The sequence below is a fragment of the Ursus arctos genome, unplaced genomic scaffold, assembly GCF_023065955.2.
Source record: "Ursus arctos isolate Adak ecotype North America unplaced genomic scaffold, UrsArc2.0 scaffold_22, whole genome shotgun sequence".
Classification (NCBI taxonomy): domain Eukaryota; kingdom Metazoa; phylum Chordata; class Mammalia; order Carnivora; family Ursidae; genus Ursus; species Ursus arctos.
In genome coordinates, this window is record NW_026622897.1 from 60,868,220 (window position 1) to 60,893,500 (window position 25,281).

Consider the following 25,281-nt stretch of genomic DNA (forward strand, 5'->3'; position numbering starts at 1 on the left):
AACTCTTCCAGAAAATATAAGAAGGAACACTTTGTAATACATTACCATGAAATCAAAACCAAAAAGATGACAAGAAAGCAAAAGCACAAACCAACATCCCCCATAAACACAAAAATAAAAAGTCCTTAGCAAATTGAACCTAGCCACATAGAACATCATAACAAAGCAGAGTTTATCCCTGGAATGTAAAGTTGTTTAAACATTCAAAAAATCAATGTAATTCACTGGATTAACAGATGAAAACAGAAAAATATGATCTCAGTTAACAAAAGGCATTCCCCAAAATTAAATACCCATTTGTGATTAAAAACTCTTAGCAAAGTAACACTAGGAGGAAACTTCCTCAACCTGAAAAAGAGCATCCATGAAAAACCAACAGTTCATATCACACTAACAGGGAACATGTGAGTGCTTCTCCCTAATACCAGGAAAGCAAGGATGTCTGCCCTCACCACTTCCATTCAGTATTGTGCTAGAGTTTATGAACAGTGCAATAAGGCAAGAAAAATAAAAGACCTATAGATCAGAAAGTTAGAAGTAAAACTGTCTATTCACAATTTGATTCTCTATGTAGAAAATTCTTTGAAATTTGATCCTTAGAAACCTAAAGAAAAAAAAAAAACCTACTAGAACTAAGTGTGTTTAGAAAGGTGACAGGAAACGAGGTCAGAATACAAAAATAAGTTGTATTTCTATATAATAACAAGCAATTAGAAATTTTAAAATAAACACATTCTCTTCAAAAATATGAACTACTTAAGCATAAGTTTAAAAAAACATGTACAAGACCTATATACTGAAAACTATAAACTCTGCTGAAAAATTAAAGACCTAAATAAATGGTGAGATATAAAATGTTCATGTACTGGAAGATTCAATATTGCTATGATGTTAATTTTTCCATGTTGATCTAAAGGTTCAATATGATACCAATCAGAATCCCACTGGGCTTTTTCATTGAAACTGACATACCGATTCTACATTTATGTGAAAATATGAAGGGCCTAGAATAACCAAAATAATTTGTAAATAAAAGGGAAAAAACCAAGTTGAATTTACGCTACCTGATTTCAAGACTTAATATACAGACATAGTGGTATAGACATTGTGATATTGGTATAAGTATAGATATGATTTTACTCGTATGTGAACTTTAAGAAACAAAACAAAAAAAGAGAAACAGGAGCACCTGGGTGGCTCAGCCAGTTAAGCATCTGCCTTTGGGTCAGGTCATGATCTCAGGGTCCTGGGATTAAGCCCCACATCACGCTCCCTGCTCAGTGGGGAGTCTGCTTCTCTTCTCCCTCTACTCTCCCCTACTTGTGCTCTCTCATTCTCTCCCTCTCTCTTTCTCTCTCTCAAATAAATAAACTTAAAAAAAAAAAAAAAAGAAAAAAACCGCAGACTCTTAAATATAGAAAACAAACTGGTGGTTGCCAGAAAGATGGGTGGGGGATGGATGAAATAGGTAAAGGGAGTTAAGAGTCATCACTTATGATGAGCACTAAGTATGTATAGAATTGTTGAATCATTATACTGTACACCTGAAACTAGTAACACTGTAGGTTAGTTATACATATAACTAACATATGTTGTATGTTATTTATATATAAATATGTTATATATATGTTATATATATATATTTATTTAAGTATGTTATTTAAATATAAATAAAAAAATTTTAAAAGAGAATCCAGAATAGACTTACACATACATGGTCAAATGATTTTCAACCAACATGCCAAAGTAATTAAATGTTCCAAATAAGTGGGAATAATTGGATATCATCATGGAAAAAAATTAACCTCAGTCCTAATGCCTCACACCATACATAAAAACTAGCTCAAAATGGCTCATAGGCCTAAATGTAAGCTAAAACTATAACACTTCTAGAAGAAGAAAACATAGGAGTTAGGCAAACCTTGGGTTAAGTAAAAAAATCATAAAAGAGAAAAATGATAAACTGAACTTCATCAAAATAGAACTTCTGCTCTTTGAACGATGCCACTAAGAAAACAGAAGGGAAAGCCACGGTGTAGGAGAAAATATTTGTAAAATACATAACTGATAATAAACTTATATCCATAATAAAGAACTCTTGTAACTCAATAAAAACATAATCAACCCATAAAAATGTTGCCATAAAAACTGGCAAACAATGTGAACAAACACTTCACTACAGATACACAGATGGCAAATAAATACATTATAAAACGTTCATTATTAGTCATTGGGGAAGTGCAAATTAAAGTCACAACTGAAGAACCACTATATACTCACTAGAATGGCTACAAGTAAAGAGACTGACAATACCAAGTGTTACCAAGGATGTGGAGTAACTACAATACTCATACATCGCTGGCAGAAGGCAAAATGGCAAAGCCACTTTGGAAAACAGGTCGACAGCGTCTAAAAATGTTCAACATACACTTAACATAAAAGCCCAGAAATAAATCTCATTCCTAGGATAGACCCAAAAGAAAAATAAATACATGTTCAAACCAAGATGTGTATACAAAAGTTCATAGCAGCTTGATTCGTAATAGCTCAAAGCTGGAGACAACCTAAATGTTCCTAAACTAGTGAACAGAAAAACAAGTAACAGTATATACATGTAGCAGAGTACTACTCAGCGATTAAAAAAAAATACTGATACATTCAACACATGACTCTCAAAGGCATTATGCTAAATTAAAGAAGCCAGAAACAGAAAAGCATGTGCAATATGATCCATTTACATAGAAAAGGTACAACTATAGGGACAGAAAGTGGTTACATTGTTGCCAGGGCAGAGGAAGGAATGGATTCCCTCCAAAGGGGAAGAGAACTTTCTGAAAGGATGGAAACGTCCTAGAACGTGATTGCGGTATAATTATACCACTTTATACATTTCTTAAAACTTATCCAACCAGATAGTTAAAACTGGTAAATTTTATTATATATATATTATATTAAAAAAATTTTTAAGATCTCTTTTCTGGGCTGACAGCTAACCAAGAAATGACAAGACACTGTTTACCTTCCCAGTCCTCCATGTAAGGGGCCTCCTCAGCTTCTTTCTCTGGAGTGGGTCTGTCAGTGAATTTTCCTTCTTTCATGACCCTGGTGATTTCTCGGAGCTGATGCAGCAACCGTTTTTCTTGGTCAGAAGTCACAGTCTGTGCTCTGTTTAGAGATAACAGACAACCCAGCCATTTAATGATAAATGAATTCCTGGGCAATGAACAGAGACATCACTACGATCTGTCTGGATCCCAGAATAGGAAGTCCAACAGCAGCAGGTAAGTATTCTAGAAATTGATCCTGGAAATGCACAGCTGATAACTAGATATGTTATGGGAAAACAAAGGCTCAGAACGATCAAGTGATTGCCCAAGGTCCCACAATGAATTAAGGTCAATACTGGAGCCAGACCCCAGATGTTTCAGCTTTCAGTTCAGTGTTCTTTCAGTAGACCTCACTGCCCTGATTCTCTAATCTCCAAGAAATTGCACAGTTACTCTTACTGCCCATTTACTATAAGCCACTTTTCTCTGAAGCAAGGTCATTAAAAGAAAATGTGCTGAGTCATTAGACTCTAGCGGAAAAATATCTTACTAGCCCAACCCTGGAATCACTAGGCTGCATCTACTTGTGTGGAAATAAAGATACAGCCGAACATTTCAGAGCTGGATCATTCTGGCAAATCAGTCATCTAGACCAGAGAAACTGAGGCCAGAGAGGGGAAATTCTACATTCATTCCATTTGCTAGTTAATGTCAGCACCTGAACTACAACTAAAGTCTCCTGACTTCTGATTGCATTCTATGCAATTCTTACAGCACAATGCTCAAGTTCCAGTTTAGAAAACCTGGGTCTGAGTCCCAATTTAGCTGGATAACTCTGGGTAAATGTGAACAAAAGTAAGATGAGGCTTAAGATTAATGGCAGGCTGATTTTCTTTGAGACGGAAGCACTGCATCACCCTCAGAGGCCGACAAAGTTCTACTCAAAAGACTGAACTGGTTTGGGACCGGTTTTCTCTAGGGGCAGGATTTAACAGAGACCACTTATTCTCCTCCTAAAAATCCAAAACATTCGAAGGCAACGTAAATTCAAGAAGGAAAAATGACCTTTAATACTAGCTCATGGAGGTGCCATCAATTTTTCCTAATCAGCCAGTCTTTTTTATGCTTAGCGTTGCAAACCTTAGCCTTAATGACTAACAGGGGAAAAAAGTGTCCCCCCTCCAATGTTAACATGGTAAGTGCGTAAAACAAAAGGTGCGACATTCCCACAGACCTCAGTGGGGAGAAAAAAAAAAAAAGCACCATGAGTTCCCCTTCTTCCACACCAAATGGTCTCAAAGCCACGAACTGAAGACGCCTGTCTGTCCCACATTCAGCTAAAATCTTACACGTAGTGGGCCTCTTACAGCTCTAGTCTTCCTATCCCTACGGGGACCCCGACTCTCATCTGCTCTGTAGAACCCCTAATTCTTACGACTGTAACAACCCACTTTGTGGGGGGGTTCTGGCTCAGGGCACCCCTAGCTAAAAAAGCCTATTTGCTAGAAACAAAATATAGAAAGAACTTATAAAACTCACCCCCCAAAAAGCGACCCAGTCAAAAAATGGACAGAAGACACGAATGGACATTTTTCTGAAGACGACGTACAGATGGCCAAGAGACACATGAAACGATGCTCCAACATCCCTCATTACCAGGGAAGTGCAAATCAAAACCACGGTGGATATGGCCTCACACCTGTCAGGATAACTAAAATCAACAACTCAGGAAACAACAGGTGTTGGTGAGGATGCAGAGAAAGGGAAACCCTCTTACACTGCTGGTGGGAATGCAAACTGGTGCAGCCGCTCTGGAAAACGGTATGGAGGTTCCTCAAAAAGTTAAAAATAGAGCTACCCTATGACTCAGCAATAGCACTACTGGGTATTTACCCAAAGGATACAAAAATACCAATTCAAAGGGGTACATGCACCCCAATGTCTATGGCAGCATTAACAATAGCCAAACTATGGAAAGAGCCCAAATGTCCATCAACTGATGAATGGATAAAAGACGTGCTACACATATACAATGGAACATAACTCAGCCATAAAAAGAATGAAATCTTGCCATTTATCGTGCCATGGACGGAGCTAGACAGTACTATGCGAAGCGAAAAGGCAGAGAAAGACAAATACCATATGATTTCATTCATATGTGGAATTTAAGAAACAAAACAGATGAACATAGGAGGAAAAAAGAGGCAAACCAAGAAACAGACTCTTAACTACGGAGAACAAACTGAGGGTTACTGGAAGGGAGATGGGTAGGGGGGTGGGTTAAATGGATGATGGGGATTAAGGAGGGCACTTGCCGTGATGAGCACTGGGTGTTGCGAGTGATAAATCACCAAATCCTACACCTGAAACTAATATTACACCGTATGTTAACTAACTGGAATTTAAATAAAAACTTGGAAGGAAAAGAAAAGAGACTGTGCTCATCACAAAGCTCTGGCCCTTGGGCTGCACGTGCTACTTCTCTGGACTGTACTCCGTGCGCTTTGATTTTTACTGAATGAAACAGTCTTGACTCTGTTTCCTAACTCAGGGAAAACCAGAACCCCTAATTTTAAAAGGGATAGCTTGGCTAGGAGCAGAAACAGGTGAAGCTTTCTCAGAGAATTCTAAAGCATCCTCTTTCACCTCTGAACATGCACATTCTTATTGTCCATGTCATGCATTAGGCAATTAATCATGGTCCGCCTTACGGCTTCTGAATTTATGTAATGAGGTTTTCAGAGATTCCTCATTCTCTCAGCTTGGTTTTATAGTCCTGGAGGGCACTGATAAATTCAGACAGTATAGGCACAGAGCCATGAACATTGCGAGCGCTCAGTAAGTATGTGTTAGTTTAACTGGTCCCCATTTCCTTACCACCTGTTTTCTCCCACTTCCCTGAAATCTGGCTTCTACTCCATCATTATACCAAAACTTGTGAAAATCGTCAGTAATACTTTACTCTCAAGTCCAAGAATCTTTTTTTTACATTTCATTCTTCTGTACTGTGGGCCATCCTCTCCTCGAGATGTTCTCTTCCCTTGGCTATTGAGACCTCTGTATTCCTCCCACTTTAACCATTCCTTGGATCTCTGATCCTGGCTCACTACCCGCCCCCCCCCCCCATCCTCCTCCTAAACACATGGTTTTCCTGAAGGCTCAATCCTTGGGCTCTCACTTGTCCATTCTTATAGTCATGCCCTCAGGAAGCAGACCCAGTATCACAAATTAAACCACTGCTTCTACACAGATGATACCCACACTCTACCTCTAATCCTGACTTACCACATGAAAACCAGTCTCACAACTCCAGTGATCGAGGCAGAAACTTACAGGCCTTGCTATTAATGAGGTTAACCTTAAATTCACTCTTCAAAGCCAGGCCTAGTTGGCCCAGGACGAGGAACCGCTGCATGAGCAGCCAGCTTTGCAGAGGCTGGGTATGGCAGATTCCAAGATGCTAGAAAAACAGAAGGTCAAGTTGGAAGACCAGACTTTCGAATGTTATAAACCCAGAGGTATCATCAAGTTCTGAATCCAAAGTAAGGCACAGAGAGAATGAAACAGTTTCTTACGACACCATTCGTGATTAGGACAGAACTCAGACCAGGAAGACTGCAAGCTACTGCACAGTAGGACGTGCCTCAGGAATGGGATCGCCTCTCTCCCCATGGCCCTTGCTTACCTCCAGCCAAATGACTTCCAAACTCGTGTCCTTGTCCTGACCTCAATACCCAAATTTCCTATTGTTGGTGTTTATCATACACAGATGTTCCCATGGCACCTCAACCATATTCAAAGCTGAACTCATGATCCCTATACCAAAGCCTTATCTTCTTTCTCCTTTTGTGTTTTCATCTTGGTTGACATCATAATCTTCCTTGTCGTCTGGGCCACAATCTCCAACTCAGCTTTATCTCTTTCTTCTCTTTCATTGCTATTACCTAGTTTTCCTTTTGGGGAACCAACCCCTCTTTTGCTCATAGTGTTTCTGTGTTTTCTCTTTCAAGGGTGGCCACGTGGCCCAAAGCCAAACATCACACTCCATCCCTGGAGTGTGAAAGGATCCATGTTGGACCAATTGTACTTCCTCCTAAAACTGGGTGTTGAATGCAATAAGCCAGATCTGAAAACTTTTCATGTTAATTCATTCTGACAGCAGTCCTTGAAGAACCTGTCCATTTGTTTCTGTCCTCTAACTCCCCAGAGATGCTCTGGTCCCCCCTCTTTCTGAAACCTGGATCTTCAGCTATTCCTTTGATATGGTGAGCACCCCACTTTTCCAATAAATTCTGTCACCTTCTCCAAATTTTTGCCAGCCAGTGTTGGCTGTTTGCTACCAAGGAATCCTGAAAACAGCCTGTGATTTTTTTTTGAACTTTTTATTCATTCATTTATTTAAGTAATCTCTACACCTAACATGGGGCTCAAACTCACAACCCTGAGATCAAGAGTCACATGCTCTTCTGACTGAGCCACCCAGGTGCCTCCAGCCTGCAATTTTTTTTTAAAAGATTTTATTTGAGAGAGAGTGAGTGAGTGAGAGCATAAGTGGGTGGGAAGGGCAGAGGAAGAGGGAGAAGCAGACCCCCTGCTGAGCGGGGGACCTGATGTGGGACTCGATCCTAGGACCCTGGGATCATGACTTGAGCTGACAGCAGACACTTAACCGACTGAGCCACCCAGGCACCCAACAGCCTGCATTTTTTTTTTCTCCCTTCTGTCAAGTCCCCTTGATTTGGCCTCTCATTTCCACTCTCACTGACCTATTCATTACCTTTGCTGGAACTTTTTACTACAACCTTCTAGCATATAGCTACTCTACCTATTGCTAGAAGAATACACAATGGAGAAAAGACCGTCTTCTCAATAAATGGTATTGGGAAAACTGGACAGCTCCATGCAAAAGAATACAACTGGACCACTTTCTTACATCATACACAAAAATAAACTCAAAATGGATTAAAGACCTAAATGTGAGACCTGAAACCATTCTTCTAGATATGTCTCCTCCGGCAAGGAAAACAAAAGTAAAAATAAATTACTGGGACTACACTGAAGTAAAGAGCTTTAGTACAGTGAAGGAAATCATCAACAAAATGAAAAGGCAACCTACTGAACGGGAGAAGATATATTTACAAACAATACTTCTGCTAAGGGGTTAATATCCAAAATACATAAAGAACTTTTACAACTCAACACCAAACTGCCTCCCCAACAAATAATCCAGTTAAAAATAGGCAGAGGACCAGACAGATATTTTTCCAAAGAAGACATACATACGGCTCACAGATGCATGAAAAGGTGCTCAACATCGCCAATCGTCGGGGATACAAACCAAAACCATAATAAGATACCCCTCACATCTGTCAGAATGGCTAGAATCAAAAAGATAAGAAATAATAAGTGTTGGCAGGGATATAGAGAAAAAGGAACCCTTGTACACTGTTGGTGGAAATGTAAATTGTTGCAGCCACTGTGGAAAACGGTACGGAGGATCCTCAAAAAATTAAAAACAGAAATACTATATGATCCAGTAATTCCACCACTGGGCATTACCCAAAGAAAACAGCAACACTAATTCAGAAAGTATGCACCCTGTGTTTACTGCAGCATTATTTACAATAGCCAAGACATGGAAGCAACCCAAGTGTCCATCGATGGGATGAATGGATAAAGATGATGTGTTGTGTGTACACACACACACACACACACACACACACACACACAAATGGAACGCTATTACCAAGCCAAGAATGAGATCTTGCCATTCACAACATGGATGGACCTAGAGGGTATTATGCTAAGTGAAATAAGTCAGACGGAGAAAGACAAATACCAAAATACCTTATCACTTACATGTGGAAACAAAAACAAACAAAAAACAAAACAGAACAAAAAAACACAGAAACAGACTCAGATACAGAGAACTGGTGGTTGCTGGTGGGAGGGAGGGGCAGAAATGGGTGAAGTAGGTAAAGGACATTATTAAGAGGTACAAACTTTGAGCTATAAAATAAATAAGATGAAAAGTACCACAGAGAATATAGTGAATACTATTGTAATAATGTATGGTGACAGATGGTAACTACACTTATTGTGGTAAGCACTATGTGTCCTGAAACTAACAGAACACTGTATGTCAACTACATTTCAAAAAAAAAAAAAAAAGCATTCACTCACTCACTCACTGTCTCATTCTTCCATTTCAACTAACACTTTTTTAGAGCCTACTGTTGGCCTATGCTAAGCTCTGGGAATAATACAGATAATCCCTGCCCTGGCAGAGCTTAGAGTCTTTTGCAGGGAGACAGACTTATTAATTAGGAAGAAATGACAAGACAGAATGATTGAAGAGATCTAGGGGGTGAAGGACAAGGTAATCAAGGATAATATTGGATCTCTGCTTTGGCCGATTCAGTAGATGCCGGCGCCATTTGCGGAGGTGGAGAATGTCAAAGGTGGAGTAGAGTCAGCTGGACTCTACAGGCTCTCAAGGAGTCCACACCTTAGCATCTTACAAGGAGTAAACATTCGGAGCTAGGACCTGTGGCCCCAGAAACAACGAGATGGCAGAACTCCAGCTGCAGGCTGGGGACGACTCTGCCTTACAGAGAAGTAGCCGTCGCACAAAGCAGAAAGTAGTCAGGGTCACAGAACCGCATCGCTGGCTTGGGCAGTGCGCAGACGGCATGTACCGGCGGGAAGCTGGAGCTGTGTGATTTGAGCTAAGGGAGTGAACAGCAGCAATAGTGAGAAAATATCTTCCTCTGGCTTCTTACTCCAAGGCCCAGTGGTTAAGGCTCCCAGCTGGGAGGCCCTGCCCACAGGTTTTCATCTATGGTTTTCATGACTCTTAGGTGTGGCATGGGTCTTCAAATGGACCAGAGCCAGGGTATAGACACTTTTTGGGGGACAAGGGTCCATAAAAGGCTGATAGTTCCCCACCCAGACTATGAGTAGTACAGGGTAAGGGCAGAAAAGATTAGAGAAGTACAGCTGCACAGATTGGTTTAGTCACACTCCTACAAATACTCCTATGTTAGATAATGTATATAAAGCCCTTCACTCAGAGCTTGGCCCAACAAACATCAAATGTTATTACACACTTACAGAGGTGTACTCATGCATGAGGACGTACACATTCCTCTACCACTCTGGCGAACCGTCTGCATAGTCACTCTGCTTTCTGGACCAAAAGTAAGGCTTCTGGGCGCAGACAGGCAAGGTTCAGCCTCATCTGTGTCACTCCATCAGCAGTGCAGACATTGTAGAAAAAGCCAAGCCAAGGAGCTGCAATCTGAGGCACTCACTCTTGCCTTCTCTAGCCAAAGATGCCCAAGGCTGGAGCCAAGGAGCCGAGAGAAGGAGACGGGCACTGGCACCACCAAGACGGCAAACAGAAGAGGTCCCGGTGGCGCAGCAGTTTTCTGGGGGCAAAGACCCCACGGTGAGCCCACAGGAGGGACCTTTCAGCATGTGGGATTTTGCCGCTCACCTCCCAGCTCTTCCTCCATCCTTGTCGGAAGGCCTAGCGGAGACTGAATCCCTCTTTGTTCTCAATGTCACATTCTGGCTTTTCCACCCTGGCCTCCCACATCCATATTTTCTTCCTTTTTGCCCACTTTCATCAGCCTCCTGAAGCCACCTTTTCAGATCCTCAGCCTTGTAGAAGGAGGGCTGCCTCCCCCGTGGAGCATCCTAAAGGGCCCGTGTGACTCCTGACACCCACTTCACAGGTCTAATCCTATTCTGGCATAGTCAACACAAAATATAAATGCCTGATCTGATCATACCTGCCGTCTTCTTTTTGTCTCAAGCAGATTTAAAAAGGCATAATTTTAAGTAAAACCAGGTTATTAGACAGCTATGAAATCATCTTCATTAGAACCTGATTATTTCACCCTGCAGAACTGCTCAGACACTTCTCGCAATAATGTGCACAACACTGAACAAAGACTCATGAAAGCTGAGACTCTTGAAAGCATATGGTATGAAAACGGAAATGCTTAATGAGAAATATATAAATGACAAATAAGTTGACAATTACATAAAATGAAAGTAAGTGGTCCAGAAATCAAAGAAAAACAAAATTCTGAATTGATTTTCTAAATGGGCAATAGTCTGAGTCCTGTTATGTGAAAACCTACCTCTCACCATTAGGTCCCACTCTGTTGATTAATTTTTCCATGGCTTCCTCTGTCTCCTTCAGTTTTTCTTGCAGTTGAACAAGCTCAAAATTGGCTGAAAAACAAGCATCAAATCTAAGAACCATCATACACAACTCCAAAAGCTCTTTTCCGAAACTGACTGTCTGTGACACCCTACAAAAATGCCAGCAGGTTCAGAGATTCAGAGAAGAGTCCGCGCGTCTCTCTAGCTAATCCAATCAGGACACAAAGGGTACCAAGGTGTGGGCACTGAGATCTAAAGGATACATGTTTAGGGAGTAATGAACAAATCACTCCTCTTACACACAGAAATACAGCAGGACCAGCTAAAGAAAATACCTAGCTAAAAAAAAAAAAAAAACCCCAAAACCAAAAACCCTCAACACGGTAACCCAGGAAGAAATCAAGAAGATAAATCTATCCTTTCTAATCCAAATGATACTTGAGGGTAAAAGTCCCAAACCTGCAAGGTACTTTAGAAAAGGACTTAAGACCCTGAAATGAGTAGTATTTCACCTGCACCCGAAGTCTGAAAACATACTGGAAGATCATGGTTTCAATGCTGTGGTTCCTCAATAGGGGAAGTCTTGAACTAGGGCTGAAGCCTCCCAGCCAAGGTTTCCTACCCTCGTCATTTGGCATGAAGTGGTGTAACCCTGGCCCCCAGTATTCTCAACAAGGTCAACAGAGATCACATTGACCTACTGACATTAACACTAAGACCCTAGAGGTAGAGCAGAAAAAATAAGTCGATTAGTAAACTAAATGAACTTTAAGGAACAGGAAAACAAAATGCTGTTCATTATACAGATAATCCAGGTTTTCTGTTTCATACACGAGTACCCTTCTACCCAGATATATTCAGAAGGCCACTGTAAAATATAATATTTCAAAGGCCTTTTAATACTTCTAAACCAAATTCTTACGCATGCAGTTAACATCTGCAAAGTGTCTAGAGGACTGTGCCACATAAATGCTTAGGTTATTTTTATTTTCTGCATGATACAAAATTGAAGGATAAGACGCAGATACAACTGCTACATTATAAAACAGCTCTTCTTAGGGATTTGTTTTATTTACTTCTGTTTTCAATGCATAATGTGACTGGATACAGAATTTGCTATTCTTAGAGTCCAAAAAAAATTTTTTTTTAATTTTACCAATTCATTTACCATAACTGTTGGTTAGACATTATCTCAATTAAGAACACAAGAGCTTTCTTAAAGGATTTCTTGAATATTTAGGATTTCTGAATAGGATGCAGACTGTGATCGGGTATCTACTTCCACAGAGAATCTGAAGAAAATCCAAAGAGCAGTTATGGCCGAGGGCAGAGGCTCCGCCGGCTCATTCTGCTGCGGCCTTTCTTTTAAACACTTCTGAGGAGGCTTCATTATCCACAGGATAAAGCAGTTTGGCCTCCAAGGCCTTCAACGACATGGCTTAACCCACCTACTCCTCAAGGCCTTCTTTCCCACAGCCGTCCTTGGTCAGGCTGTGTCTTCAAGCCATCCTGTCTATTGGGCAGGACCTGGTTCCATGTCATTTCCCATAAGGCTTCCGCCAAGTCCCCGTCTAGACAGTAAACTCTGCACAAGTTATTTTTCATCCCAGACTATGAATTCTTAGGGGGAAGAGCCATGCTATATACATTTCATTTCCCCAGAGAGCACAGAATATTCTACTTGGTCAGTAAATCCTGATGACCATGTTTCATGAGCCAGAAGGGTTAAACCCTGTCCCTAGATCTAATAACTGATTTTGGCAACGAACGGATCTCTCTTCCTTAGTTTTCCTCTCTGTGAAATAAAGGTATCTGCTACAAATATTCTAAAGTCTGGAAATGAGAAGTACCCCACTCCAAATATGAAATATTAATTTGCAAATATATAAAAAAAGTAAGTGGACAGTTTTGTACTTTTTGTAACTCTTTCTCTTAAAAGCCCAACATCAATTTGGAAACTTGAGAATTCCCAGAGCTTAGGTAAAAATGGCATCAGATTAATTTGGGGCCATTTTTGAGAAATGCTTTTTAAGACACACAGACCGTCCCTCTGTGTTATGGCGGTCTGACTCAAAAAAACTTGTGCACGTACTGAGAAGGGGCACTTACTAATTTTCCGGTGGCTGTTTCCAGCTGTGGCAGTAGAGCACTTCCGATCCTCTGCAGGAGTTTTCCCCTTTGAAAGCTGAGAATTGAAGGGGGTACAGCACATCAACAGCAGCTCAGAACCTCAAAGTCATGGAACCCCTCATATTAAATGAAAAAAGAAAAAAAGGTTGGGAGACAAAAATAAAGTCAGAAATCAAATCAAGTATCAGAAAAACATTTAAAAAAAAAAAAAAAAGAGGAGAGAAAGAACCAATAGAAGGTTCCAAAGAGGGGCACCTTCTGCTCAGGTCATGATCTCAAGGTCCTGGGATGGAGTCCCGTATGGGTTCCCTGCTCAGCGGGGAGTCTCCAGAATTCTCCCTCGCCCTCCGCTCGTGCTCTCTCCTCTTTTTCAAATAAATAAAATCTTAAAAAAAAAAAAAAAAAGAAGAAGAAGAAGAAGAAGAAGAAGAAGAAGAAGAAGAAGAGGAGGAAGAAGAAGAAGAAGAAGGTGGTTCCCAAGAAGTGAAAAACCATCAAGGCTCAAGGATAGGAAAAAAAAAAAAAAAAAGGGAGGGATCAATCAATCAATCTCTTTCCAGGTCATCTGCCTTGCCCACACTCACCTAAAAGGGGCTGTGCAGCCGCCAGGGCGTTCTTACAGAGGCACCTCAGGCCCCCTGCAGAGTTCCTGGGCAAGGACTTGCCTCTTACTCTGGTTAGAAGGGCACAGTGAATATTTAAGATTTCCAGGAAGGACCAGAACGTGACTTCTGCTCCACTTCACGGTGTCTAGGCCCACAGCTTGCTGAAGCTTGCCTACAGGTGGAACTTAACTGGGAGCCCGCTTTTAAAGGACCCAAAGCATGTCTCCCCAGAGCTGGGAGACATCAGGCTTAATTTCCGGATTGGCAGTTTTGTTTCAGAATTACTGCAGTGGATGTTAAAAACAGCACCTCACACTACTGGAGAGGGAAAGGAGGACAAAGTGGTGTTGGTATGGCCATTATTTGGCCTCACAGTAGCTACTCGGAAGTCAGGGTGCCAATCCTAATAATACAGTTCTCCTTAAAATACCTTTATGCCTTTTCAGCTTGCAAAGACATCCAGTCAAAAAAACAAAAACAAAAACAAACTGGGGTGGGAGGGTGCTTTCTTTGACTTTTATTGCTCACTGCATTAGCGACTAGAAGACCCAGGCTCAAATCCTGATTCTGCATTTCTAGTTGGGAATTCTAGGGCAAACCTTTTAAGTTCTAAGCTAAGATCTTCTCTTCTATAAAACCAAGATAACAGTTATCCTAAGTATCTCATAAAGAGGAAGCAAGGTTTAAAGAGGACTTGAATAAAGGCTATGAACTGTAAAGAATTTTAATGCCAAAAATGATTAGTATGACACTAGATTTTTTTGATGTAATATGATCAAGATGATTCCATTTACCTTAAATAGAATATACAGTATATACAAAAAAATCCCAAAACCGTAGATTGGAATGATCTGTGCCATCAGGCCTCTTCCACCACCTCCTCCTCCAGCGCCTCCACCAGATCCTTTGGCCTTTGCAAATGCCTCTGCGAGGTGAGACCTCTGGAAGCGAGCCCCGGGGGTCTGGCCATCTGAGGGCGGCTGGTGATGATGCATCATGGGTGGAAATCGGCCCAACTTTCCTGAGAAAATAATCAGTATTTATTTCTTCTACTATTTTAAATATAGCTCTTATGAACACATCTCATGCACTGAGGCATAAATAACAGAAACCAACCGAAACAAGTTAACCAGGAACTTGATTATAAGGATACAGAGGTATCACACAGCTAATACATATGATGTGGTAATCTCTAGCTCTTCACCAAATCCATTTTCTCTTCCCTTTTAGGTCCACAGCTTGGTAACATTTTTCAGCTTCCTATGCAGTTAAATGTAGCCGTGCAATGGAGTCCCAGCCAGAGGAATGGGAGTGATATGCGCTGATTCCAGGGCTGGCCTATAAAACTTCCCGTGTATTAAACTCCACATTCATTTCCCATCTGCAGGCTTCATGCTGACCTAGGGAGACCTCTGAAGTCATGGCAGAGCCTCCATCAGTCTAGGTTCCTGAATAACTGTGTGGCGCAGAGCCTCCCAATGCCGCCACCCCACCAACTTAGAACCATCTGGACCTGTTTCTGTGAGAAACAAACTTCTATTGTGTTAGGGCCATTATACACTTTGGAGTCTGTTCCAGCAGTTAGCCACCCTTAACTACTACAGAAAAGGAAGTACAATCTGGTCCCAGAAGAGAGAAGAACCAGAAACCGGAAAGCCATCAGGATCCGGGACAGCTACTCTCACAGCCTACTTTCGTCTCCCTCTCTATGGGGCCATAGGCTTTTTCCTGTGCTCCTCTGTGCAGATCTTCTTTCTTCTGGCAGACCATTTCTCTAGCTTCTTTGTGAACATGGAGGAAGATAGGCACCCCAAAATCCTTCAGTTTGCATGTCCTTCGAGAGGCCCGCAGAGACTAGTCACAGCTCCAAATTCCCTGGAGGAAGATTTTGATTACTCTGCTCGGGGCAGTATCCATTCCTCTCTGGTCAGCTACTGCTGGGCAGACGGGATTCACGTAGCACAAACAGGGCCACAGGGTCCTGTGAGTAGAAGCACAGGGCTCACAGAAGGAACATGCCCCAATTTTCTTGCATTTTTTCCCCTCCATCGGGGCAGTCAAACATTAACACCAACTGCCAAGCCTCCTGAGAGCCACAGGTGAGAAAGGAAAAGACCTCTCTTCAAAAGGTCATGTAAACAGGGTTGTAGGGAAAAAGCACTGGGAGCTAACACTACAAAGCAGAAAACATGAGACAGAAGACGACTTCATAAATCAGACTCCAAAAATACAAACTATATACAGAAATACTGTTAGATTTGACTTCAACAAAATTACAGATTTCTGTTCAATAAAGAATACAACGAACAGAGCTAAAATAGATGACAGACAAGGAAGAGCTCCTGCAACATCTAAAATAAGAGATTAATTGTCTAGAATAGATAAGGAATTTCTACAACTTGATATTAAAAAAAAATCACAAGAAACCCAAAAGAAAAATGGTCAAAAGCTGTGGGTAGAGAACCTACAGAAAAAGGAGCTGAAATGATTAGCAAGTAAATGAAGAGGTGATCAAATTCAAAGCAAAAGCAATGAGTAAAATACAAATTAAAATAATGAGATAGCATCGTTCTTACCAATCAGAAGAGCAAAAATTAGAATGGTAGATAATAGCAAAGGTTAGCAAAGATGTCGGGAAGAGGATAAACAGATACAGCCATTCTGCTAGGAGATCTTCGTGACATCAAGTATGTCTGCATCCTATGCGATCCAGTGATCCCACTCTGGTGGATAAATTTCAGAGAAATTCTCAAATAGGATGGTCTACGAGCAAATTACAGACTTTATAGGTCTGTGTGAGAATGTTTGCTGTGACGAGAATGTAGCAGGGACCTTGAAGTAACTTTGATTTCGATAACTGGAGGAACGGAAAATCAAAATGGAGTGGACAAAATATGGAATTCTATGTAGCTTTTAGAGATCACACTTCAGATGTATTTACAGCAACATGAATACATCTTAAAAAGCATGGCACTGAGTAAAAAGCAAATACCATTATTAAAGCTGAAGACATGATTATACTACATATCGTTCAAGCAAATACATGGTACTATAGGGACATAAACAGAGTAGGTACATATGAATGGGAAAGGGAATGGGCATGGGGACTGAAGATAAAGGGTTAAAAAGAACAAGACAGGAAACCTGCACTCACGGTGTTAATAAGGTGCTATAAACTGATAACTATCTTTAAGTCAACTGTGCTCCTCAGGTAAGAAAGAAAGCGGGCGGGCAGGCAGAGAGGTAAGACAGCTAGCCACTGCTAGGTTGGGAAGCCGCCTTCTACCTTGTAGCGCTCTCTCAGCCAACTCCACTCCAATAATCCTCCTTTTCCTCCCAATACTGACTTTGGAGGATGTGGAAATTATGGGAAGAAGTGCTTTTTAAGAGGACAGCAACAAAAGCAGAGCTTCAGACAGCAGAAGGAAACCAGGTCAACACTCCTTATTCTGGGTGCTGGTGACTATGTAGCTATTAAATTGTCAGGGATCTTCATATATAAACGTGAGTAATGGCTTTGAGGCTATAGTGCACCTTCAAAAAATGCCTAGCCAGCATCCAAGAAGCTAACCTTTCTCTTGAGAGAATCTGATATATCAGATGGCTAGTGTTCAATACACTAGATTTAATATTTGTAGTAATACATGTTGTTGAACTTCATTATACTGCACTGAGAACACGGTCTCCAAAACTTGGTATAAAACCAAAAAAAAAAAAAAATTAAAAATAAAAGTCAGGTAATGGCACAAAAATATTTTTTTGCGTTTCTTTTTTTTTTAATGTTTTTTTATTATATTATGTTAGTCTCAGTCACCATACAGTACATCCCCGGTTTCCGATGTAAATTTCGATGATTCATCAGTTGCGTATAACACCCAGTGCACCATGCAATACGTGCCCTCCTTACTACCCATCACCAGTCTATCCCATTCCCCCACCCCCCTCCCCTCTGAAGCCCTCAGTTTGTTTCTCAGAGTCCATAGTCTCTCATGCTTCATTCCCCCTTCTGATCTGCATTTCTAAAATTAAAAAATGGTGACAACGCTAAACACTACACCTCTCTCCCCAGCACTTACAGTCTGTCAGCCAGGAAGGTTTACGGGACAGCTATTATGTTCAGGACTCTAGTCTATAGGTAGGAGCGAGCCATAAATAAAATAGAAACAACAGTTCCAACATTGAACAATGCTTTTAAAAAGTAGTATATTCAAAACAACAAAAAAGGACAGGGTATCACGGACCTTATTACTAGATAAACTAAATATGTAAGCATTAAAAGAATGCAAAGGAAAAAGGAAGAGGGTCAAACGGGATCAACTCATTGAAGGCAATGAGACAGAATAAAGAAGCAAAGGCATGCCAGGAGGAAAGAAGAACTCGGCAACAAGAAAGAGATGAGGACAAAGAAATAAGAATAAAGAAGTCTAACTCCCAAATTCGTTTGGCTCCATTTAGGGAAGTAACGAGAGTAAGGAGAGGGAAGTGGAGGTGGAGGGTTTAAATGCTGGTGAATAGATTTGATACTATGGGTCTAAGATCAGGAAAATGACTTAATGAGAAGGTTACCTGAAAGGGATCAAATCTATCATTTGAGTATAGGGCCCAACGCGGAGACAAACTAGGGTCTGAGAAATCAACAAGAAGGCAGTAATTAAGCTCTAAAATGTAAGGGCCTGAGGTGCTGGCCGTAGCTACAAGGAGGAAGCGACAGGTCCAAGGGCTCTTAGCACAGAATGATCAGCAGCCTTTACTACTGAGCAGAATGCAGAGCTAATGAGGGAAAGGTCAGAAACCTCCAACATCAGGAGTTCAATATACTAAGAAAAGGTAATGAAAAAACTGGGTGGGCTTATGACAAGGGGAAGATTGAGTACACATTTTTCACACACTAAGTTCCAGGTGTTGGTAGCACATTCAGAAGAAATTTTTATTAGACTATAGTTAGGCTTGAGAAGAAACTCTAAGCTACCTAAATGAGAAAGTTAATTAAAAAATAAAATGAGTGAACTATTCCCATATTAAAAGTGTTGGCGGAATAGGTGTACTTATGAGCAAAAAGAGGAAGAAAAGAAAATGAAGCTGTCAGAGAAGACCAGAAGCAAATGAGAATTTAACCAAAAAAAAAAAAAAAAAAAAAAAGCAGAATTGAAAGCAAATGTGAAGTTTTGAAGAAACTGATGAAAGACTAATGACAATCCCTATTTTTAGATACAATGTATTCTTGAGAAAAGGATGGTCATCCTATGAAATCTTGACTATCCACCTATTCAGACAATAACAGAAACCAATGTACTACGAATCATATAATCTTCAGAGTCAGAAGAAGGCTTAAAAATCATCCAGTGTTGGGGTGCCTGGTGGCTCAGTCGTTAAGCGTCTGCCTTCAGCTCAGGGCATGATCCCGGTGTTCTGGGATCGAGCCAGCCCCACATCAGGCTCCTCTGCTAGGAGCCTGCTTCTTCCTCTCCCACTCCCCCTGCCTGTGTTCCCTCTCTCACTGGCTATCTCTCTCTCTCTCTCTCTCTCTCTCTGTCAAATAAATAAATAAATAAATAAATAAATAAATAAATAAACTCTTTAAAAAAAATTTTTTTTAAAAATCATCCAGTCTTTCAACAAGTAGTATTGAGACAACTAGATATCCACCTGCAAAAGAAAAGTTGTACCCTTACCCACACTATTTTTAAAAATCAACTCAAAATTGATTAAAGACCTAAATGTAAGAAAAGTATACAACTCTTAGAAGAAAGCACATAAATCTTTGTGACCTTGGATTAGGCAATGGTTTTAGATAGGACACCAAAACCACAAACAAAAAAATAGGTAAACCGGACTTCAAATTTTAAAACTTTTGTGCCGCAAAGGATACCATCAAGAAAGTTAAGACAACACACTAAATGGGAGCAAATATTTGTAAATCATAGATTTGGTAAGGTTCTAGTATCCAAAATATATAAAGAACTCCTACCACTCAACTAAAAAAGGTTGAAGGCTCTTAACAGACATCTCTCCAAAGAAGATATACACATGGCCAATAAGCACATGAGAAGATGTTCGACACCACTAGTTATCAAGGAAATGCAAACTAAACCCACAATGAGATACACCATATTACACCAGCTGCTAGGATGCCATGATAAAAAAAAGATAATAAATTATTGGCAAGGATGTGGAGAAAATCGAACTCTCATACTCTGCTGATGGGAATGTACACAAGTGTAGCCACTTTGAAAAACAGCCTGGTGGTTCTTCAAAAGGGTAAACGAAGTTTCCATATGACCCAGCAATTCTACTCTTAGGTATATAGTCAAGAATAGGCTCACACAAAAACTTGTATAAAACTGGTCACAGCAGCATTATTCATAGTTACCAAAAAGTCCATTGACTGACAATAAATGTGTAAGTACAGTGTGGTATACCCATGCAAAGGAATACTATTTGGTCATAAAAAAGAATGAAGTACTGATACATGCTCCAACATGGATGAACTTTGCAAACATTATGCTAAATTAAAAGAAAAAAAAAGAAAGAAAAAGAAAAAAGAAAAAGTCTGTCATGCAAGACCATATGTTACGTGATTCCATGAATATGAAGTGTTCAGAACAGGCAAATCTGTGGAGACAGAAAGTACATTAGTGGTTGCTTAGGGCTGGGGGGGGGCAGCAGAAAGGAGAGTGACTGCTAATGGGTATGGAGTTTTTTTTTGTGTATGTAGGAGGGGTGATAAAAATGTTCTAAAATTGATTGTGGTGACAGTTGCACAACTCTGACTTACTAAAAACCACTGACTGTACACTTTAAGTAGATAAATTGCCTGGTATGTGAATTATATCTCAAAGTTTTTTTTAAAAAAATTCATCTAGTCTAACCACCTGAGTTCAATACCCTCACCTTCCTTAAGTGGAGGTCCTGACTTTGCTGAAGAAAATGAAACAGGAAATTCAGTATTGCCCCCACGAAGCTCATGCCGCCTCTCAACAGCTCTGTTAGAACAGCCTTCTTTATATTGAGTTAATATGGGCGGAAGAAAGGAAATAAAATGCAGGGTTTCAAAGAGCGGCACTGAATGTGATGCGGCAAGAAGGAGGGAAACGACTGATAAAGAGCTTGTACACTGGAATCAAAGAGGAGCTGAGGGGCGCCTGGGTGGCGCAGTCCTTAAGCATCTGCCTTTGGCTCAGGGCGTGATCCCAGGGTCCTGGGATCAAGCCCCATATCGGGCTTCTTCACTGGGGGCCTGCTTCTTCCTCTCCCACTCCCCCTGCTTGTGTTCCTGCTCTCGCTGGCTGTCAAATAAATAAATAAAATCTTTAGAAACAAACAAACGAAAAACAAAGAGGAGCTGAAAAGTGGAGGAAAACTATTTTCAAAGGTAAGAGAAGGAATTGGAGAGCTATGGAACAGATAGGCTAGGTGGTAAAAATAGGTTTTATATCATAGGAGAAACCTCAGCATTTTGTATTTGGTGTAATACTTCACGTAATTTACTAATGAACACAGTGTGCCAGACACAGAGATTCAAATGATAAATAAAACAGGGGCACCTGGGTGGTGCAGCCATTTAAGCGTCCGACTCTTGGTTTCGGCTTAGTCATGATCTCGGGGTTGTGGGATTGAGCCCTGCACCCTGCTCTGTGCTCAGCTCCGAGTCTGCTTGAGATTCTCTCTCCTTCTCCCTCTGCCCCTCCCACTCGTGTGCACACTCTCTCCCCCTCTCCCTAAAATAGATAAATTTTTAAAAAAATAATACCACTGGGGCGCCTGGGTGGCACAACGGTTAAGTGTCTGCCTTCGGCTCAGGGCGTGATCCTGGCGTTATGGGATCGAGCCCCACATCAGGCTCTTCCGCTATGAGCCTGCTTCTTCCTCTCCCACTCCCCCTGCTTGTGTTCCCTCTCTCACTGGCTGTCTCTATCTCTATTGAATAAATAAATAAAATCTTAAAAAAAAAATAATACCACAGAGTCCCTATCTTTAAATTAAAGGGTTTAGAGATGAGCAATACAGTTCCAGCAACAAGGCAACTGTGCCTTACCATCAAATCCAATAGCTCTTCCCCTCAGGTCTCACTCTTATGACTTACCCACAACACAAGAAAGTGATTCTCACACACTACTCATTCAATAACTACGGAATGAATCTGAACACCTCCTTGTCAAACTCTCCTGCCTTCATCTCACTGGCACACCACTCTCCTGGGCTCTTTTCCAACGACTGGTCTTTCAACCTATTCCTTCTCAGTCTCTTTAATCCTCTCCCTGAGATCTTGGTCTCAACATGTTTTTTTCTTTATCCTTTCTTTATCCTTTTTCCTTTGACAAATTCATTCATTCTCATGGATCCATTATAAGTTTCAAAATGGACAGCTCTAGTTCTGACCTTTCCCCCTCAGGCTCCTGTCTCTTACTCTAAATTCCATTCGTACATATGTCCTTTTGTTGGACTATCATGTTAAACCTAAAAACGAAACTCATTTTTCACCTTCCAAAACCTGCTCTCCTGTGGTTTTTGTTTTGTTTTGTTTTAAACAGAGTGGTTCTCTCAGACCTTTAAGCTTAAGACCTATAACCTCTGCCACCTGTGACCAAGGAAATTCTTGAGATGGTAGGCTAGGGTCAGAATGCTCAATTTGGAAGAATTCAGAGGTTTTTTTCCATAAGGTTAACTGTCCTCAACAGGGAACAACTTCACCTCTTGGATCTTGGTACCACATTTCTTAGAACTGAACCCAGGATGTTTAGAAATTCAAGGGCTATAAAACATTTGGAAATAATTTGTTAAAAAAGAAATTTTTGACTAGACATTAAGTGAAATACTCCAAGTGTACCAAAAAGTATAATGATAACGTATGAGCACTTGTACACCTGCCTACTACAGATGTAACTGGAAGGCTCGTGGACTGTCGGAATGTGCACTTTATACTTTACCATGTGAAGTCTGTATTCATAAACTATTTACGGTATTGTCTTGAGTTTTAAAACTTTATATTACGAATGGACAGTAGTGACAGTCGTACAGCAATATGAATATACTTACTGCCACTGAACCGTGCACCTACTGGTTAAAGTGATAAATTTATGTTATGCATATTTTATCACAATTTAAAAAAAACCTTTATATCATACTATACCCCTTCTTCTGCAGCTTCCCTTTTCTGCCCCTTTTCTGGGTGGGGACTAGCATTTTGGCCGAGAGATGCACCCTGTTGACTGATATCTGTAGCTTCAGCTCATTCGCTCAAACTACCATATAGCACCTCCTAGTGTGCCCGTTATCACAACTTACTCACCTCCTCCCTAGCCGATGAATATTTAGGTACTTTTCTATTTTTCACTATTATAAACATTCTACCTTATAGCTACATTACAAAGAGGATTTGTGGTTTTTAAAAAATTTTGCCTAAAGAAACAAACAAACAAAAACAGCTCAAGAGGGGCATCTGGGGGCTCAGTCAGTTAAGCGTCTGTCTTTGGCTCAGGTCATGATCCTGGAGTCCTGGGATTGAGCTCCACATCAGGCTCCCTGCTCAGCGGTGAGCCTGCTTCTCCCTCTCCCTCTGCTCCTCCCCCACCCCAGCCCACCCCACCCTGCACTCTCTCAAATACATAAAAAATAAAAAATAAAAAAAAACCACAGCTCAAGAGATCAGAATATTAAAGATATTAGAACATTAAAACTGCACTTTTCAAAATAGAAAACAGCTGTGTTCACTATCTCTATATGCACTTAAATATTCTCTAAAATGGGACTTGACTAAGTCCTAATTGTTTATTGAAAGCTTTCCCCATATTTAGGTTTATTTAATTATTAAAATTTCACTTAGCATATCATTTAAGCTTGACTACAAACTTACTGGATTTTACAGAGTGAAGTTCTACTTTCCCTTGTTAATAACCATCCTTATTGCTAAAAACAAAAACTCTAGCACTGTGAACAGAAGAGCTTTCTGAAAGCAGCATTAAACCATCTGCAACATTTCATTCTTAAGACAAATCAATCAATAAAGAACTGGATGTGTTTATATATGATTACCGCAGTTTAAGAAAGATCCTTCTGGGCCAATTCCTTAAGATATGTAAGCTTCTCCTTAAATACTGAGGAAATTCTAGAGGCCAAATTTAACTCGGCATTACTGAAAGTGGAGGCTGGGACCACAGCTGACTGTCCCTCATCAGTCTCCTCCACGGCCCCTCATCTTGTTACATCCCCTCCTACCTAAAGCGGGGCTCTGCCCACCACGGCTTTGATTTTCTGGTTTAACCAGATCTTTTCTTCATCTTTTGCCAACCTCCCCACTCCCAAGTCATGCTACATACTGTTAAGAGATACTGTGTGTCTAAGTCGTTAACACAGGGCCTAGTCCATATACCCTACACATATTAATTATTACTGTTTTGTTAGGAGTCCTCTTCCTAAAGCATAATCCTAATGGGTCTTGCCATTTCTCCCATCAAAAGCTTTCAGTGGTTCCCACTGAGGACAAGACTGTGTTACACAGGAGCCAGCAAAGTGAGTAAAATCAGTACTATCTTTTCAGAGCTATTAGTTAAGACACTGGCTAGGCCTCCAACTATTTAACTGGAGGTTAAATGAAACTTTAAGATTTAACTTGAGAGAGAGAGCACGCGAGCTTGCATGCGCGCGCCCACAGAAGCAGGAGGAGGGGCAGAGGGAGAAGCAGACTCCCTGCTGAGCAGGGAGCCCGATGCAGGACTTGATCCCAGAACCCCAGGATCATGACCTGAGCCAAAGGCAGATGCTTAATGGACTGATCCACCCAGACGGCCCTAAATGAGCCTCTCTAGAGCTAACTTTGATCATCTGTAAAACGGATATAATTAGGGTTGTTACAAGGATTACAGATTAGGGGCACGTGGGGGGGCTCAGTCGGTTAAATGTCTGCCTTCAGCTCAAGTCAGGATCCCAGGATCTGGGATCGAGTCCCGAATCAGGCTTCTTGCTCAGCGGGGAGCCTCTGCCTGCTGCTCCCCCTGCTTGTGCTCATGTGTGCATGCACAAGCACTCTCCTTCTCTGTCAAACAGAATCTTTACAAGAAGGATTACAGACTAAATATCATATACAATGCACCACGCATGCGCAGTGGGTATTTAACAAATCCTGGTTTTGCCTTCCCTACAAACAACTGAATTCTATAATCTAGTCCAAAAGTACCTCTTCATATTTCTTTCCCATTACATACTCCTGATTCAGCCTAACTAGACTTCCCACCATGCTTTGAGCCTGCCTTGTGATTTCGTACCACTAAGCCTTTGCTTTTTGCTGACTCCAGTGGTTTTGCTTTTCTCTCCAACTCCACATGTCT

General features: G+C 40.9%; 1 protein-coding gene across 11 annotated transcripts in view; it reads right to left on the bottom strand.

Annotated features, from left to right (window-relative positions):
• The window catches only part of RIC3 (RIC3 acetylcholine receptor chaperone), a 51,268-nt gene that overhangs the window by 17,948 nt on the left and 8,039 nt on the right, over window positions 1-25,281 (bottom strand). For 10 of the 11 annotated variants that reach the window (XR_007189577.2, XR_008960860.1, XR_007189579.2 and 7 more), the window contains exons 2-5: window positions 14,752-14,978; window positions 13,332-13,407; window positions 11,198-11,291; window positions 3,020-3,165 (exon numbers count right to left, since the gene is read on the bottom strand). Coding sequence is in view for 5 of the 11 variants with exons in the window: in XM_026486140.4 (XP_026341925.2) it covers window positions 3,020-3,165; window positions 11,198-11,291; window positions 13,332-13,407; window positions 14,752-14,978 (543 nt within the window). In the remaining 6 variants the exon portion in view is untranslated. Of the gene's footprint in view, window positions 1-3,019; window positions 3,166-11,197; window positions 11,292-13,331; window positions 13,470-14,751; window positions 14,979-25,281 lie in introns of those variants that run through there. The other variant, XM_048217179.2, reaches the window with a different exon arrangement.